Here is an 18558-nt window from a genome sequence, read left to right as displayed (position 1 = left end):
GATTCAATACCCTCTTGAGCCTTGGTTATGACTAGTATGCTCATCCATGATCATGGATATAAATTACCATAGCATTCATTCATTTCCAAAATGAAAAATCATTTTTCAAACATTTCGAAAAAAAGACATAGCATATAAGAAAATGAAAGCAAACTTGAGTAATAATTTCATGACCTAAAAAGCGATGGTTAAGATCAGTTGTCATGGTCTAACAACACAACTTCAATACGTGAAAGAGCTTCTGGTACTACTAACAATGGTGTGACTGATACTGCAGTTGCAGTATCGTGATATGAAACAAGAACGATGATGAGTCTCCGAAAGGAGTCATAAATAAGGAAGATCACTTGCTGCCTAACTTAGAGAAATCATATGCAAAGAAAAAATGGAATCACCGAGAGCTTTCTTTTCTCCTTAGCCATGGGATGTGAAATAATATCTTCTGCATGCTCTATCAGTTACAAGGGAGTGTCAAGCAAGGCCATCATTGGTTACAAGAATTCCTCAAATCATTTGAAAATTTTAAAAAGAATAAAGGCCAATATAAAAGGTGGCATTTTTTCATCGTCTTTGAGCCAAAATAAAGACTTAAAGATTATATTTCTCAAGCTTATATAACGAATATATATATATTGGCATCATGTAATTAACATTACCTATCATGTGTTATCTGCGATGCCACTCTGGTCACTATGTTCTGTTTGGTGACCCGTTCTTTCTTTCATCTGTAGTTTTGTTTAGTTGAGCTTCATTGAAAATTCTTGAAATGTAAAGGGTTTCAGGGCCCCTTCAAATCATGTTTATCTTATCAAAAACATTACCTATAATTCTACGTACACATACATATGTATATGCGTGTGTAATTATGAGAACATGTATAATTCTTTTTTGTCAATATAATGATTGTGCATGCACACATATACCTATATATACATGTAGGTGCAATTTGTAGATGTTAGCAAAAAAAATAACATGGTGTCAATATATATATAGATAGATAGAGAGAGATAGAGAGTTACATTTGACGACCACTCCACGGTCTCAAAAAAATAAAAAGAAGGTAATAGTTGTCTTATGTTATTAAATGTTTAATGTTTTTCTTGTTTTAAAGAAAACCGACTGGGTATCTCATGACTGTCTAAGGTATACCTTGTTGCCTAGCCATTAAATCCTTCACCAAGATAGTTAGAACCCATACCTTATGGTTTGATGATGGACTTAATTGGTGCCCCATTCCTTAAAACCCATTTAGCAATGCTCCCCCCCTTCATTTGCTCTTGCACCAAAAAATATATTTCCACGATAGCATATTTCTCAATTGTAACCAAAGGTATTTCATAATTATCGTAACGGCTAACCACCAAAACCATTGACAACTTATTTTCAAAAGAAAATATTAATCATTTCCAATTATCTTGTAACTAACAACTAACAAGTCATCTTCATGAGAATCAAACAATCAACCAATATTATCCATTTTCCATGATCATAACATTCAATTGATTTTAACTAATTACCAGTCACATGAAATGTATGCGGTTACATGATTACTTTAGGAGACAAAAATTTGGGATGTAGTACAAACCATACCCACCAGTCAAAGGAATCTGAACATTTCTAAGGTATGGGCGTTTATTAATTAAGAAGGATATGAATGTCTATTTTGTGGATAAGAAGGAAATTACATTTAGGTATGAATGTTTATTAAGAAAGGTATCAATGTTTACTTGGTAAATAATTTATATTTATATGCAAAAGTATATTTGTTCATGTATAAATTTGATGAATTAAGTAAAGGTTAAACTAAATATGATTAATTGTTATGATCAAGAGAGTCCTTTTGGAAAGAGAGTGATCTTAATAGCCTAAGATCAAGAGAGTCCCTTTAGGAAGAGAGTGATCTTAATATGGTCATAAGGTCGGAATATTCTTTAGATGTTAACATATGCATATGTGATAGAGATCCTAGATAGAGAATATCTATTTTTGGAAGGACCTTGAAGGGAGCACTTCATAGAAGACGAAGAAGCAACCGGGGACCTAAGGATCCTCAAGAGGGTTATCGATCCCGATATGGAGACGTCTTTAAGGTTAGGGTTAGGATAGAGGGTAGAATAGTGGAATATAGTTTATTATTTTATAAATTCTTACATGGGTTTTGCAGGTATTCTTATCCTAATTAGTGGGGATACTATAGTGGTATTAGAGCATAATCCTAGCATCCTGTGCATTTTGTTCCATACAAAAGCCATCAATAGATCAGAAAGCAATGGCCAAACAACTAGCACAAGAATTGAGAAGTTTCATGGAGCAAACTAACCAAAGATTTGAGAGCACAAACAAAATGATCCTCAAAGCTATAGAAAAATTGGGCAATAATAATTAGATTGAAAGAGCCAATCCCAATTTGGGAAGGGGGACCTACTTTAATCATTTAGAAAATGTACCTTCAACAAAAGATTCATCTTTTCAAGACACATTTCACTTGTTCCTTCCAAGAGGGGAACTGATTATAGAAGAAGAGGAACCAACCACGAATATTGTGTGAAGAAATTGCAAAATATACGCAAAATTGGACCCACAAGTTATTAACATTATTCCCTTCAAGGAATACTATGAAAGCAAACTATGAGAAAGTAAAAAGGAAATCTTTGTAAACAAAGATCTTGAAACAGAGATTAAAAAGGTATTACTACCATGCTTTGACAGATCATGGAAGAAACTGCTCAATCACGGGTTCAAAAATTGGATACATATTTATCTTTTAGCCCTATAGCAGAAGAAGGTGCCATCAAATTTGCTATACTTCATTTAAGAGGACCAGCTCACGATTGGTGGCATTATGGTCGCAAAACACTAGGCCATAAAAAAATCACTACGTATAATGAATTCACACAAAGGCTTATTAATAGATTTGATGATAAAGATTCTGAATGGTATTTCCAAGAATTAGCCCACCTAAAACAAATAAGAACCATGGGAGAATATTCAAGTAAATTCCTGGAATTATCTGTCGTGATTCCTGATCTTCCTCAAAAAAGGCTCACCCATATGTTTATGGAAGGACTTAAGGACCCTATTAAGAGCTCAGTAAAACCTCTTGAGCTTCAAAACTTAGAAGAAGCCATCAAAAAAGCTAAAAAGGTCTAAGGAAAGGTCTAGAAATATCCTATGCATAAAACACCTCAGCAAAATGAGAGACCTAGTAGAGATCAAACTAGACCATGTTATATATGTAAAGAACCATGGAGCAAAGAACACTGATGCGAAAAAACAGAGGAGTTACACCAAAAAAACCTATGTTTTAAATGTAAGGCACCATGGAATTGTAACAATCAATGCAAAAGAGGACAAATGAATAATCTAGAAGAAACATTTGAAGAAAACACATCCAAGAAGAAGGCAAAGACCGAGGAACAAGAGCATGGGGTTTTAGCTGTCATTACGCAAGAGAATAAAAATAGAACTTTTTGAATTAAGGGGACACTTAGAGGACAAAAAAGTAATTGCCTTAGTAGATTCAAGAGCTACACAAGACTTCATTGGGAAACATATAGTAACAAGAAGGAAGCTAAAAACTAAAGAATTTAAAGGATTCAAAGTAGCCTTTGGGAATGGTTCCATAGACCACTGCACCACTATAGTACCCCAACTGGAAATCAACCTAGGAAGCCACTTGATAAAGAGGAACTTTTATGTAACTAATATCCAAAATGATATTATCTTAGGAATGCCATGGATAAACTCCTTAGGCTGATTCATAATGCATAGACCTAATTCAGAAATATGCTTCAAAGATGAAGGGAAGGAAATTATACTCAAAGGTTTACCCAATTCCTCCCCAAAGGTAGTCTCTTGTAAGAAGATGGCCAAAATACTTAGTCATGACCAAAGTGAATGGGTCACACAAGTTATGGTGATGGATAAGTCTAATCCTCTAGGACAAAACATTCATGTAGATATCAAATCAGTATTGAAAAGATACAAAAAGGTCTTTGAAGAAATTCCCCCAGGGCTCCCCCAAAGAGAGGTTTTGAACATTGTATAGGATTAGGAACAAAACCGGTGATAACTACTCCATATCGACACCCCAAGAAATTGAAAGAAGAAATAGAAAAGAAAATTCAAGAGTTACTGGAAATGGGACATATCCAACCTACCAGCAGTCCATAGGCTTCTTTTGTAGTATTGGTCAAAAAGAAAGATGACACCATGAGGATTTGTATTGACTAGAGAGCCCCAAATAAGAACACCATAAAAATAAGGTATCCTATTCCGAGGATTGATGAATTAATGGATGAATTACATAGAGCATGCTACTTTTCAAAAATTGATATATGATCCAGATACTATTAGATAAGAATGAGGAAGGAAGATATTCCAAAAACAACCTTCAAATGCCACTATGGACATTTTGACTTTTTAGTTCTTCCATTTGGCCTCACCAATGCACCTACTACTTTCTAATCTTGTATGAATCAAATCTTTCAACAACAGCTAAGGAAATTTCTACTCATTCTTTGTTGATATACTTATTTACAGGAAAACATGGGAAGAACATCTTCCACATATTGAAGAGGTTTTGAGAATTTTGGAAACAGAATCATTATATGTCAAAATTTCATAATGCGAATTCGGGTAAGAAGAGATTATATACTAAGGACACAAAATTAGTGCAAAAGGGTTAAGTGTAGATGAGGAAAAAATCAAATCTATCAAGGAATGGCCAAGACCCAAAACCCTAACCTAACTCAGGGGGTTCGTTGGTTTATGTAGCTACTATCGACATTTTGTAAAAGGGTTCTCTAAGATAGCATCCCCCCTCTTAGATTTAATAAAGAAAGGAGCCTTTTCATGGAATGATATATCCCAGCAAGCTTTTGAAAAACTCAAAGAAACCATGTGTTCTTGTCCCATTTTGGCTATTCTAAATTTCACCAAACCTTTTGAACTAGGAGTTGGAGCAGTGCTCATGCAAGGGAGACACCCAATAGCCTTTTCTAACATCCCCTTTTTCTAGCCTTAACTAACAACTATCATATCATTGAAAGCAATTACTTTTCTTATTCATGAGCATGAGAAGATAGTTATAATAGTTATTTTACATGTTCATATAAAAGAGATCAATGGTTATACCAGTTAGTTGAACTGCCCTAATCCAACAATTGGAAGAACATTTAACCAATAAATGCAATATATCTAGCTGCCATCATAACTAACCATTACTAAATGGAAGGAGAGATCATTTTCTAGAGATAAAGATACATTTCTTTTCACAAACACATAAAGGTAGTTTTACAACTACTACATATTCAGATGGAAGAGAACCAATGGATATAATAGATTAACTAAAAAGAAAAATAATTGAATAAGTGATATTAAATCATCTAGCACATCTTCAACTTGAAATTTCAAATTCATAAAATTAAAATACTTGTTACTAGAAGATATTTGAAGGTGGCTCATAACTCTTTCTTGTGCAAGTCTTGGCACCTGGTGGAGAGTAGAAACATTGTCAAAGGGCTTAACCTCCCAACTGCGGATCCTTAAGTATCCCCACACAATCTCTACTGAGAAAGGCCCTCCATACCCTGGGATTAGGCTTGGGACACCCTTGTCCAACCACTGAGCATCATGGTGCTAGAGTATCAACCTACTGCTCAACTAGACAACAAGACCTACACAATGGACTACCATGAGCCAACTTAGTTAAAACTCTTTTTATTACTTTGTTATTTGTTACTGATTGTTCTTCCTCTTATCATGCAGGGATATACCCATGGTTCGATGAATATCAATACACACCCTTCATCTTGACCACATTCGTCTTCCTGGATCAATGTCTAGGGTGATTGCCCAACATTATATATTCACAACCAATGTATTATGCCCAACCTGGGCCTATGGCTTCACAAAAGATTTGTGCTACTAGCAATTATTCACTGGTTCTTCTGGAGAGTGTGGCCCCTTATCTCAGAGGCATATGGAAAATGCCTTTGTATAAGCTTGCATTGAAATGAATTATTCTTAAAACAAAGTTCTGATATGAAATCAGTATTCTGATATGAAATCAATATTCTGATTTATAACTTGCACTTTGATACTTCAGCTTATGTACAGCTACCATTGGATAAATAAGATACTTCTTATGCTTTAAATTTGAAAGAATATTAAAATGCATGACTTGGAAAAGATCACCGCCTCTTGGTGAAAGTGGTCGTTGTGTAAACGGGTTCCTTGCACTTGTAGACAATGGACTCCCAATAGTGGAGCCTCACTCTTGGCTCACAACACTTAAATCAGATTATACCCGCAATGGATCTGTGACTGGTTATACAACGATTCTTGGACAAAGTAAACTGGGGAAATGGTGGTTGTGGTCAATGACTGTGGTATGATATCAACTGCAATAATGAACATATAATGCGATCATACAATAGGCAGCGATTGGAGGTAACTATATATAGAGCTATACAGTGGTGGAAGATTTTATCACAGAGCTATCATGACGGAGAGTGATTGCAGTAATAGAGTTTCACTGCTTGGTAAAAAAGTATGTTAACAGGGTGCCTTGGTAATGAGCTCACTGCATATAAATTTGCTTCTTTTGCATGCTCAATTATGGCAAGAACAAGAAAAAGGTGGTGGAGATAGTTACAAAGGAAACTAAGATCCATTGGCTTAAGTGGCAAACATATAATTAATTTGGTCCTCGTGGTGACATAAGGCCCAATGAGACAATTAGCAAAGTGGCCACTCATGAAAATAATAATAAGTCCACAGCCAAGGTGGAAAAATAATAATAGCCTCATCCACTTAATGTTTTAATACAAAGACTTTGTCGTACTTAACTATACTCATATGTCTATGTACACATACATGTATACATGCATAAATCCTAAACATATGTATTTTATGTATACATTCAAAATAGGTGTATACGTCTTAATCAACTTACACACATATACATATATACATTTGTACATGTATGAGTATATATAGGTATCATGGTGTCGTTATATTAAGACATGCTTTGAACAACAAAAGGAAATGTTAGCTATCATACATGCTTTAGCAAAGTTCCGGCAATAGTTAGTTTGTGGAGGATTCATTGTGAAGACAGCTCATAATAGCTTAAGATTCTTCTTAAACCAAAAAGATCTTAATGATAGACAAAAAAAGTGGGTTAACCAAATCCAAGCCTACGATTTTGATATAGAATATGTTAAAGGAGTTAATAACAAGGTTGGCGATGCTCTCTCAAGAAGATCCCATATTAATAATATTACAAGCATCTCCAAGGATTCGAAAGGAGACACTATAGAAGAATATGCCAAGGATCCCCAAGCAGAAGAAATGTTAGAAGGTAAATTATCCAATGAAGATTTCAAAGTTTGGGATGACATAATCCTCTACAAAGAAAGAGTATACTGAACTCCACAATAAAAAATTAAAGGAAAAATATTAAAGGAATATCATGACAACCCACTAGCGGGTCATCAAGGATACTGTGAAACATATAAGCACATTAGAGAGAAATACTCTTGGAAGGGGTTAAAGAAGGTGTACTTAAATATGTACAAGAATGCATGACTTGTCAATGAAATAAGGTAGAATTAAAACACCCTGTAGAGTTACTACAACCATTACTCGTTCAAAGCCAAAAGGGGAAAGCATATCAATGGATTTCATAACAGGACTTCTAAAGATCCAAGGAAAAGATAGCATATTTGTGGTCATAGATAGACTTACAAAGTATGCACACTTCTTTGCCATCTCTACAGAATACAAGGCACACCAGGTAGCGGAATTATTGTTTAAAGAGGTTTTTCAACTCCATGGGCTCCCTCAAAATATTGTAAGTGATATAGATAGAAAATTTCTTAGGAAGTCTAGAAAGAACTCTTCCGCTTAGCAGGTACAACCTTGACTCCTAGCAAAAGTTACCATCCTCAAACTGACAGACAAACATAAGTAGCCAATAAGTGTTTGGAAGGATATCCAAGGAACTATGTTACAGGACAACAAAATGCCTGGTTTAAGTGGTTGCAGTTAGGAGAGTATTGCTATAACACTACTTACCATATGTCATTATAAACGAGCCCATTTAAAGCACTCTATGAATATGAAGCTACGTGCTTTGGGAACCTAATCACCCAAGATAGTTTAGTATCAGGTGCACAAGATTTTGTAAAGAAAAGTACAAACATCATCAAAACCTTAAAAGGAAAACTTTGTATCAAGCACAGAATCAACAAAAAATATATGCATACAATAAATGAACAGAAAGAGTTTTTACAATTGGGGATTTAGTATTTTGATGATTGTAGCCATACAAACAATCATCAATTAAGAAAAATGGTGCAGAAAAACTGAAGCCATGATTCTACAGACCATATAAAGCACTAAGGAGGGTTGGAGAAGTGGCCTATGAGCTTGAACTTCCGAAGGATAGTAAGATACATAATGTATTCCATGTTTTCTGGCTCAATAAGGTTTTAGGGCGAAAAGTAACTCCATGTGAAGAATTACCCCCCTTGGATGACGAAGGCTAGCTCGCTCTAATACCCGAAGTTATTCTAGACACCCAAGAAAAAAGAATGAGGAATAGGACAATTACTAAATTCCAAATTAAGTGAAAGAACCTACCCGAAACAGAGGCCACCTAGGAAAGAAGAAATCCTTAAGTTGGACAAGGACAAGAAAATTCGAGACAGAAGAACTGTAATGAACCTTGATTAAGTTATGTATTAAGTTATATAATGGCATTGGACCAATATATTCTCATTCTCATTACCAATAACTATTCATTCCTTGTTCTTTAATCAAGTTAATACAATTTATTCCTATGTAAGAATTAACTTTCATTTGTGAATAATATTCCATTCCATAATATTAAAATGTTGATACTTTCTCCTTTAATATATTCTCACTTAATAATATTAAAGATGTCACCTTTTATAGTTTATATTCCTCCATTATTATTATTGACCATGATAATATGATTTACCACAAACAACTGTAGTTACCGAGCATAGTCACATGTTAGTTATGAAGGGGTTCAAATCATGAATGAATCAATAAATTTGAAAACTAACATATGCTGACCGTGCGAATGGACAAGCTGCCCACAGGTCGCATCACTTAGTGGGGGCCCAAGACACATTTAATATACCTAATTTGTAAGTAAAGCAACATCATATATTTAGGAGTCGTACATTGACTAGACCGCGAAAGGAGATTGGTTTGTCTAAGTCAGATCGTAACCCACTGGTCAAATGAATCCAAACACTTCTAAGGTATGGATTTTTATTAATTAAGAAGGATATGAATGTATTTATTGTGGATAAGAAGGAAATTACATTTAGGTTTGATTGTTTATTAAGGTAGGTATTGTCAGCCGACTGGATAGTTCCGGCGGTGTTTCTGTAGCCGACGGGGTGATGTCCGGCGGTGTTTCTATATTCTGTAGCGGATAGAATATTTGTGGTCGACGGACTCCTTCGGAAAGGTTCGGTGGTAGTATTTATATCCTGTCTGGGATCATTGTAATGCATCTTGTGATAGGATATGCTTTGTATGTAATGTCTGGCATATGCGAATATAATTTTGCTATTTTGTTTCATTGTCTGTATGCGTTGATTTCTTTACCAGTACGGTAAACATTTGGCGCCGTTGCCTTATGAATCTGGAAGGTGGGAGGAATGAAGATTAATGCCAAATCAGCTTAACAAGGATCGAAATAAGGCGAAGGGAAAAGATGAAATCCGTACTACACAAGAACATTTAATTCTAGCACAGCAGGCAGACCGCCGAAGAAGATTCCAGAAGCTTGCCGACGGAAACAAGAGTGCGGAGGAATTGTTGGAGGAGACTCAGCAGCGGGTGGAATTGGTGGAAGAAGCACGGGAGTTCTTGAATTTGTGTTCGCCAAGGGAAGAAAATTCAGACGGAAGAGCATCAACTCGCACGGCTCGCAGTGCCGAGGGAGCACGAGTGTGGAGTGACCTCTTCGTCCGGGATAGACTTCTGCAGGAAACAACTTTAGAAGATCCTTCTTCTTCACCAAGGTTCGCACCTGTCAACACCGCCGGTGTGGGAGAGCAATCCGTCGATGTGGGAGTGCAGTCCGCCGGTGTGGGAGAGTAGTCCGCCGGTGTGGGAGTGTAGACCGCCGGTGTGGGAGTGCAGACTGCCGGTGCGGGAGTGCAGACCTCCGATGTGAGTGCAGACCTCCAGTGTTGTAAAGGCGAGACCCAAAGAAAAGTTGCCAAAGTTTGAAGGCGATGGTATCGCCGACCCCATCCGACATTGTGTGAGACGATCTGGCAGGCAAATGGAATCACAGATGCCAACGAATGGGTCAGGCAATTTCCAGCAACCCTACCGGGTGTGGCGATGGATTGGTTTTCGGATACGGATCCACAAAAGCTGAATACCTGGGATAACATTAAAAAGGAGTTCCTGGCGGAATTTAAACTCTTGCGGGATGATAATGAAATCGTAGCAGAGATTTTCAATACCAAACAGGGGAAGCACGAAACTGTCTGCATCTACGCCAGGAGATTAAAAGACTTAATAAACAAAATGGAAAGCAAGCCAGCGGACGGATTGCAGAAAAGATGGTTCGTGGACGGCCTACGATCGAAGTTGCGGAGGAAAATGAAAATTGTGCCACCGTCGTCATATGTGGACGTGTATAACAGAGCATTGGATCTTGAAAGTGAACAGAAGACAAAGAAGAAGAAAACTAGCTCCTCTGATTCTGATGACGACGAGCCTGCCGGAGATAATAGCAGCGATGACGAAGGTAGCAGCAAGAAGGTTCCTGCCCTACAGAAGGATATGGTTCGCATGATGAAGGAGTTTAAAAACATGCAGAAGGAGCCAAAAGGCAGTGAACTGTGGTGCACAGAGTGTAAGACCAACGGTCATACTAAAGGATCGTGTCCAAAGAACCAATTTTGTGACATCTGTCAGATCATGGGCCATTCGACAAAGGACTGTCCTTTTAACATGAAGACAAGAGGATCTCCGCAGGTGCTTCTTATGCAGCAGGCTTCCCCGTCGGGCAGTAACAGAAATGCAAACATTGATGGTGCTACATCCGGAGGGTACAGGAATAATAGCAGAGGGCAAAATAAAAACAATGCAAACAATAACAATAATAATGGGAGCTGAAGTCGAACTCAGTATGATGCAAACAAACGGCCAATCATTCAATGCCGAGCATGTAATTTGTGGGGTCATTTTGCGCAGGATTGTATAGCGGAAAACACACCGAAATTATTATGCAGATGGTGCAGACCCGGCGATCACGAAGATTCCAAGTGTCCAAAGTTTGGAGTAAACTTGATCACTGTCGGCACAGATGTAGAGGAGGTTTTGGCAATTACACGGAGGCAAGCAGAGGAAAAAAGAAAATTGGGGGAAATGCAGGCGAAAATTGGAAAGGCATCGTCGGCAGGGACATCTCAGTTGAAGGACATCACCGGCACCTTGGCAAAGAACTTCGCAGAACAAAACATTGTACGACAGATCTTACAAACGGAGATACCGGTCAAGATAAGTGACCTTCTCACAATGCCCCAGTTACGGACGGCCATTCTGAATCATACACCGTTTCCGAAAGCAACAGAGGACACAGGAAGGGACAGTACGGAAGTGATGACAACAGATCCGATGTTGCTTGCACTCACCTCCGGATGGCATTCGGCAGTCGTCGAGATGGGGATTTTGGGAAATGTTTTGACAGAGACAATTGTTGACGGAGGGTCCGGCGTGAATGTGTTACCGGAGGATACTTGGAAGAAGTTGGGAAAGTCGACCCTATGGCCACCTGCATTCCAGTTGCTCACGGCAGACCAACAAGGAATCAAACCGTTGGGAATCTTGAAAGCACAACCGGTAACTATTGGAACGCAACCATTTTTATTGGATTTTGTGGTTATTCCATTGAAAAGAAAAGGATATGATGCTATTCTGGGACGGGATTGGTTGGTGCAAGCCAAAGTAAAACATGATTGGAAACGAAATACCCTATCAATGGAGCGCGGAGGCAAAAGATTCACAATTGACCTGCATACACAAATGGTCGGTGAGGAGACAACATTGTTAGATTCAGAAAGTGACGTCAAAGTAACGACGAAAGAAAGAGGAGAATGGAACCAGACGAAGGAGTATTGAGACTTGACAGAGGATCGAATGACGACGACCTAGACTCGGTGAATGGCCTGTTCCATTGGCAGATAGAAGACTACGAACTGTTTTCGAGTTGTAATATGTTAACGGTTGACGAACGTGACAAAACACAGGAAAATGAATGTTTAGAGGAATGCAGGGAAGCGGAAGAAGGAAAAGCTGCCATGGCTGAAGCTGAGGGGAAGAACATACAGTCTGAACACAGAAAAACAAAAGATCCCACTGTCCGGTACATGGTGAATGGACCGCGTGGAAAGAAAAGGTTACACCGCAACATAAAATTAGTGGAAGGGCACCGACAGCAAGGAAATAATCCAGTTGTGCGACGACCACAGGCACAGTGGGCGATGGAGGTGGCATAGAATAGATGTAAGGCGTACGACGGTCGGAATGAAATCAAAGTGGAAAAGTTTAAGGCCAGATGGGTTGGACCATATCAGATTTGGAAGGTCGGCGACAATGGAGCGATCAGATTATCAACTTTGGACGGGCAGAAGGTACCTCCGACAGTCAATGGATCCAAATTGAAAATATATGGTGCCAGGAAGACTCTGTCGTTGTCACAGAATGGCCAGATGACTCCATCGTCGTTGCAGAATGGCGACGCCTGGAGGTAAAATTGAGGTGCTGTCTTTCTATTTTATTTTATTTTTGTCACCAAAAAAAAAAAAAAAAAAAAATTGAAGGAAAAAAAAAAACAAGCAAGTAGAGAGCTGTCCGTGGGCAGGATGTTCCGCGGGCATTGTCCCCGCGGACTGTGCTTTGCGGGCAGGATGTCCTGCGGACACTTGTCCCGTGGGCATTGTCCCTGCGGACTGTGCTCAGTGGGCAGGATGTCCCGCGGGCTCCTGCGTGTCTTTTCCGCTGATCTTCTTTTTTCTCTCTCCCCGCAAAACTCTCTCTTCTCTGCGTGGTTCTAATTCTCTTCTGCGGGCTTGTTTCATTCCGCATGTGGTGCTCGTCTTCCACAGAGTCTGCTGCTTGCTTCCCATGGGTTGCTTCCGTGGCTGTCTGTCCTACTTGCGGATGAAGAGGTGCAGGCAGAGTTTTTGGTGCGGCATACGCGGTTCACGTCATAGCTTCGCAGGGTATATTCAAACAAAGTGCGCAAGTTTATGATCTGAATTTGGGATCTGGAGTAATCTGGAGAGCATGTGGCCCAAGCGGGGATGCCCGACATCTTGTTCTTGTATTTCAGCCATTAATGGCGTTTGTGCATTTTGCAGAGGAGAGATTGTCGAGTCTGTGTAGAAAATGGGTGTGCGGGGTTTTCTTTAAAAAAAAAAAAAAAAAACAACGACAGAATCAAGTTGTTCAGAATGAGTGACAGATGATGCCAAAGGGAAGGGGACGCATCCGTGGTTGCCAGAAAGAGTGCAGAATCGGCAGATAATGACAGAAATGGTGTGTTCTGTGCATTTCTGCATGGGTTATGAAGTGCTAATTTGGTCTTGGCGGTGAGGGGCCTGGACCCCTAGTCATTGCGGATATCAGTCGTGGGAGTCTGACCAGTTGAGAAGAGTTGAAGTTGCTGCAGGCATGGACTTTCTGTGTACCAGAGGCAGTGGGAGCAGGTGTTGGCTGTGAGGCTGTCTTGGTGGATGCGTAGAGAGCTCGGAAGGAACTAATCATCCAGTTGGAGGCAGTGCAGCGACACTTGGCTCAGGGTACCGAGGAATTGAAAACAGAGAAAGCAGCACAGGTGGCTATCAAGGTCAGCTTGAGGAGACAGTATTGTGTTAGCAGAGGCTCCAGATGTAACGGGATGAATGTGGAAGTGATGTGACAGAAGCAAATTTTTCTTGTTGTAGTCACTCTGATAATATATTTTGTTTATTAATTTGTCTCAAATATTTTGTAATTGTCATCCGAAGACGACTTTTCTTTTTGGGGAGGATGGTGTCAGCCAACTGGATGGTTCTGGCGATGTTTCTGTAGCCGACGGGGTGATGTCCGGCGGTGTTTCTGTATTCTGTAGCCGACGTCGTCGGTAAATAGTTTGTAGCGGATAGAATATTTGTGGCCGACGGACTCCTTCGGGAAGGTTCGGCGGTAGTATTTATATCCCGTCTGGGATCATTGTAATGCATCTTGTGATAGGATATGCTCTGTATGTAATGTTTGGCATATGCGAATATAATTTTGCTATTTTGTTTCATTGTCTGTATGCGTTGATTTCTTTACCAGTACGGTAAACAGGTATCAATGTTGACTTAGTTGTACATTGACTAGACCGCGAAAGGAGATTGGTTTGTCGAAGTCAGACCGTAACCCACTAGTCAAATGAATCCAAACACTTATAAGGTATGGATGTTTATTAATTAAGAAGGATATGAATGTATTTATTGTGGATAAGAAGGAAATAACATTTAGGTTTGATTGTTTATTAAGGTAGGTATCAATGTTTACTTGGTAAATAACTTATTTTTATATGCAAAAGTATATTTGTTAATGTATAAATATGATGTATTAAGAAAATGTTAAACTAAATATGATTAATTGTTAAGATCAAGAGAGTCCTTTTGGGAAGAGAGTAATCTTAATAGCCTAAGATCAAGAGAGTCCCTTTAGGAAGAGAGCAATCTTAATATGGTCATAAGGTTAGAATATTCCGTAGATGTTAAAACATGCATATGTGATAAGGACCCTAGATAGAGAATATATATTCTAGGAAGGACCTTGAAGGGACCTAAGGATCCTCAAGAGGGTTATCCATCCCGATATGGAGGCGTCTTTAAGGTTAGGGTTATGATAGAGGGTAGAATAGTGGAATATAATTTGATCTTTTATAAATTCTAACATTGGTTTTGCAGGTATTCTTATCCTAACTAGTGGGGACATTACAACCTCGTAATTGATGAGTTAAAAAGTTACAAGAAGGCCGAAAGGTCATTTTTTCACCTAAGTGCATGGAGAACCACCCTATTGCTAGGGGAAAACAATGTATTTAATTTAATTTTATCATTTATTTCACTCCTTCTGTTTATTAAAATCCTTACCAAGTTATAAATGACATATCTTATCCTTGCAGATTTGCAGTATAAAGATTATGGTGCTACGACACCTAATCTTCAAAAGCTTGCCATCAACATGTTATCTCAAGATTGGAGTGTTTTTGGTTGAGTGCGATTGGAGTGTTTTTGAGGCCATTCACATTAATAAGCACAATACTTTGACTCAACATTGCTTGAATGACCTTGTCTATGTGTGGTGCGATCTTTAATTGCATGAAAAAGAAGGTGCAAGAGTAGGGTTCACATGAAACACTTGATCTGAATGAAATTGATTCATATTCAGAAGATTGGTTGTTGAGTTTGATAATATTGGTGTGGATCCATTCTTTTACAACAATCACTTAGTTGAGTTGCTGAAAGAGGCAGCTGAATGGCAACGACATATGAGGAGGAAGGAGGCAAGGTCGCTCATGTAGCCAAGATGCTTGTTGAGGAATACACTACTATGGACGAGGCAGTTATTGTGGATGTTGCAGCTGCTTAAGCACTACCCAAATAACATCAACAATATCTTTTGAGTTTTTATCTTAGACAAAATTAATAGTTGCTTCTTTTCATTGATACCCTATCATGAACTTAATATGTATTTAGAGCTTGTAGGTGTTTTGTGGTCTATGATATTTATTGAACTCAAACCTATGTAGATATCTCACTTGTTTTTGGGTCGATGGTATATATTTAACTCAAAATTTGACTTCTACATGATGGAAAGCAATATATGTTCTACAATTGTGGTGTTAGCATTTGTACTTCAAGAACATTTTAAGAATATATATATATTTTCAAATGTTTGAATAGTTTGCTAAGTTATTGCTAATTTTTTCTCGAGTCCTAAGTTTTTTAAAATTTTGGGCCAGCTGAGTCATTGCTAAGTCTTCATTTTTCTACTACGGTCTAAACTCTAATGGACCTTTAAACACTCAAGAAAAGCTATGGAATGTGCATATCCCTCACCATTTAGACTGGTCAAGTTCTTCAGCTCTACTATTAGTTTTCTTAAGAAAATATAGCTAGAAAATTGAAATAGTAGGGACTTGGTTTTGGAGAAAACATAGTGATAAAATTATAAAATAGAGTGTGCCATTAAGGCTCACTTGGTGTTTGAGGCCTTAAATGAGAACTCACAAAAGGTGCTTCCATTGGACCTCGTGAAGGATTTTTCTCCTCAATTCCTTTGTGGGTTTCTCCCAGAGAACCCTACCAACCATTGTCCCCAAATCAAGTTCCCTGGTTCCCTAATCACCTTATTTCAAGACTCCATGGAAAATAGTGATGTAAAGGACTTGTTAAATACAGCATGGGATAACCCTAATGATCAGAACCCTTCTCCAGATATGGGCTTTACATGCTATCTTCTGAATATATTTATCATGTTTTGATAATATTATGATGTTGTATTGACTGTTTCATTTTTAGGGCCAAGGTTGTCTTGCATAATTATTTCCTGTTTAGGACCACATTGACTATTGACTTTCTTGTGTGTGGCTTCAGACATAATCCTGTTTTGTCCATTTGTTTTTGAGGATGGGCTGACATTATTTTTATACTCTACATTTTAGTAAAATCATGATATTTTCATTTTGTCCTTTTGTTAGAGTTTAATTTATCAACCAGAGCAGGCCAGGTTCTGATGTGTAATAGTAATAACGTATGGTTTGATAAATTAATTGTTACTTTTTTCTTGTAGCCTCAGATTAATTTATACCATTCCATCAATATTTCAATGTTTAAATATCTGATCTGATTTTCCTTAAATATTTTAATTTATCAGGGTAATCATCAAAATTAAGAAACTCTTGAGTTTTCGTTCTTTAGAACATGTACAGAACTAAATTTGCACTAGTGGGAGGAGTTTGTTAGATGTCTGAGACAATAGACAAAATGTCATCTGTTGCATTATTGTAAAACCAAGTGCAAATCAATTTGTTTTTTCTTTTAATACTTTGGTCAGTACTTGTTATTTAATGTTGGAGTTGCTAACATGAAGCTTACAGTTGGACCAAGCAGTATGCCATGCCAATTGATGGTGGGATTTTTTGCATTTGCCAAGTCCTTCAACATTTGTGTGGACAAGAAAGAATTAGAAGGTGAGTTTTTTTATTCCTATAATTGTATTTCCAAACTTGTACCTCAACAACTTTTTGTTTATTTTCTGCATAATTTCAATGCACTGCTCTCTTCCCATTTCCAATTGTGTTTTCCTAAAGGAGAAAGTCCACCCCAAACAAAATTGAAAATGAAGCAATCCTTAAAATATAGAAAAATTGAAGTTTTAACTTTTAATTGAAATCATGTTAATGGAAATGAAGCAAGTCTTTCCACTCATATTACCTATGGGCCAGTCAAACCTAGAAGCTGTCAAGTAAATAGTGAGTTGAGGAAATGGTTGACCAATTGAGAATGACCTATCTAGCCAAGTTGTTGGCTTCCATTAACAACATATATCTTCTATTCAGGTTGGGTGCATGATTGTTTTAATCCTGTGGGCCAATTGCTGGGTAGCGTGTAAGCTGATTCAATTGAATCCACAATTTTTTTTATGCAGCAGGTTATCTCTTGAGACATGATATTGTCAGAAATCATGAACATTAGAATCTTCTCTAAAAACATCGTACGGGAGGCTTCTTGGGATACATGCCTGGCAACTGCCAAAGAAATTGGCTGGATGTAGTATTGACTCAATTGATTTTGTGGTCTATTTTTTTTGGTAATTTCCCTTAGAGTCAATTAATGGTAATTTCCAAGTGAATTACCTAGGGACAAGTCAATTGAACCTGTCAAATACATAATCAGTGAATTGAGAATATATTTGACTGGATGAGCATGACTAATCTATATCTAGTTAAGTGGTTTGGCATTCCATTTCCGACATTTATGCCTTCTATTCAAGTTGAATGTGTGGCATTTTTAGTCTTGCAGGCCAATTCGATAGCTAAGTTATTCAATTAGATTAAATCTTTGAAAATGTTTTGTGCAGAAGGCAGTCTCGTGCAACATGATTATTTCATAAAACATGAAATTCCCTCTTACGTAATTTTGTGATCTAAATTAGTTCTAATTCCCTCCAGATTAATTAGTGGTAATTTTCTAGTGAAACAGTTTTAAGATCATGCCACAGATGTAAAATTATTGCATTCCATGAGACTATTTTATTACAAAAGGATCCTAAATTTATGGAGCAGCACCTACCTAGGCAAATTTGTAAGCTCCACTGGTGCAATTTTTACCTAAGACTTGCATTACAAAGAAGTTTCACTTGGTAGTAAAAGAATTATCATTTGAATATGCACAATGAGTTGCATTGTTATATTCCTATCTTCTGTCAATGTACATTTCCATTTGC

The 18558-nt window shown here is 37.8% G+C and overlaps 1 protein-coding gene across 1 annotated transcript in view; it reads left to right on the top strand.

The window, feature by feature from the left end:
• Positions 1-18558, top strand: part of NUDX19 (nudix hydrolase homolog 19) — a 134044-nt gene that overhangs the window by 78005 nt on the left and 37481 nt on the right. Inside the window, exon 5 of the mRNA XM_089799885.1 lies at positions 17210-17302. Coding sequence (XP_089656011.1) covers positions 17210-17302 — 93 coding nt within the window. The remainder of the gene's footprint in view (positions 1-17209; positions 17303-18558) is intronic.

This window comes from Cupressus sempervirens, chromosome 9, assembly GCF_028749045.1.
Source record: "Cupressus sempervirens isolate cs-2001-9-10 chromosome 9, ASM2874904v1, whole genome shotgun sequence".
In the NCBI taxonomy this organism is placed as follows: Eukaryota; Viridiplantae; Streptophyta; class Pinopsida; order Cupressales; family Cupressaceae; genus Cupressus; species Cupressus sempervirens.
Note: the sequence above shows the minus strand (reverse complement) of the source record. Positions and strands in the feature narration are given on the sequence as shown.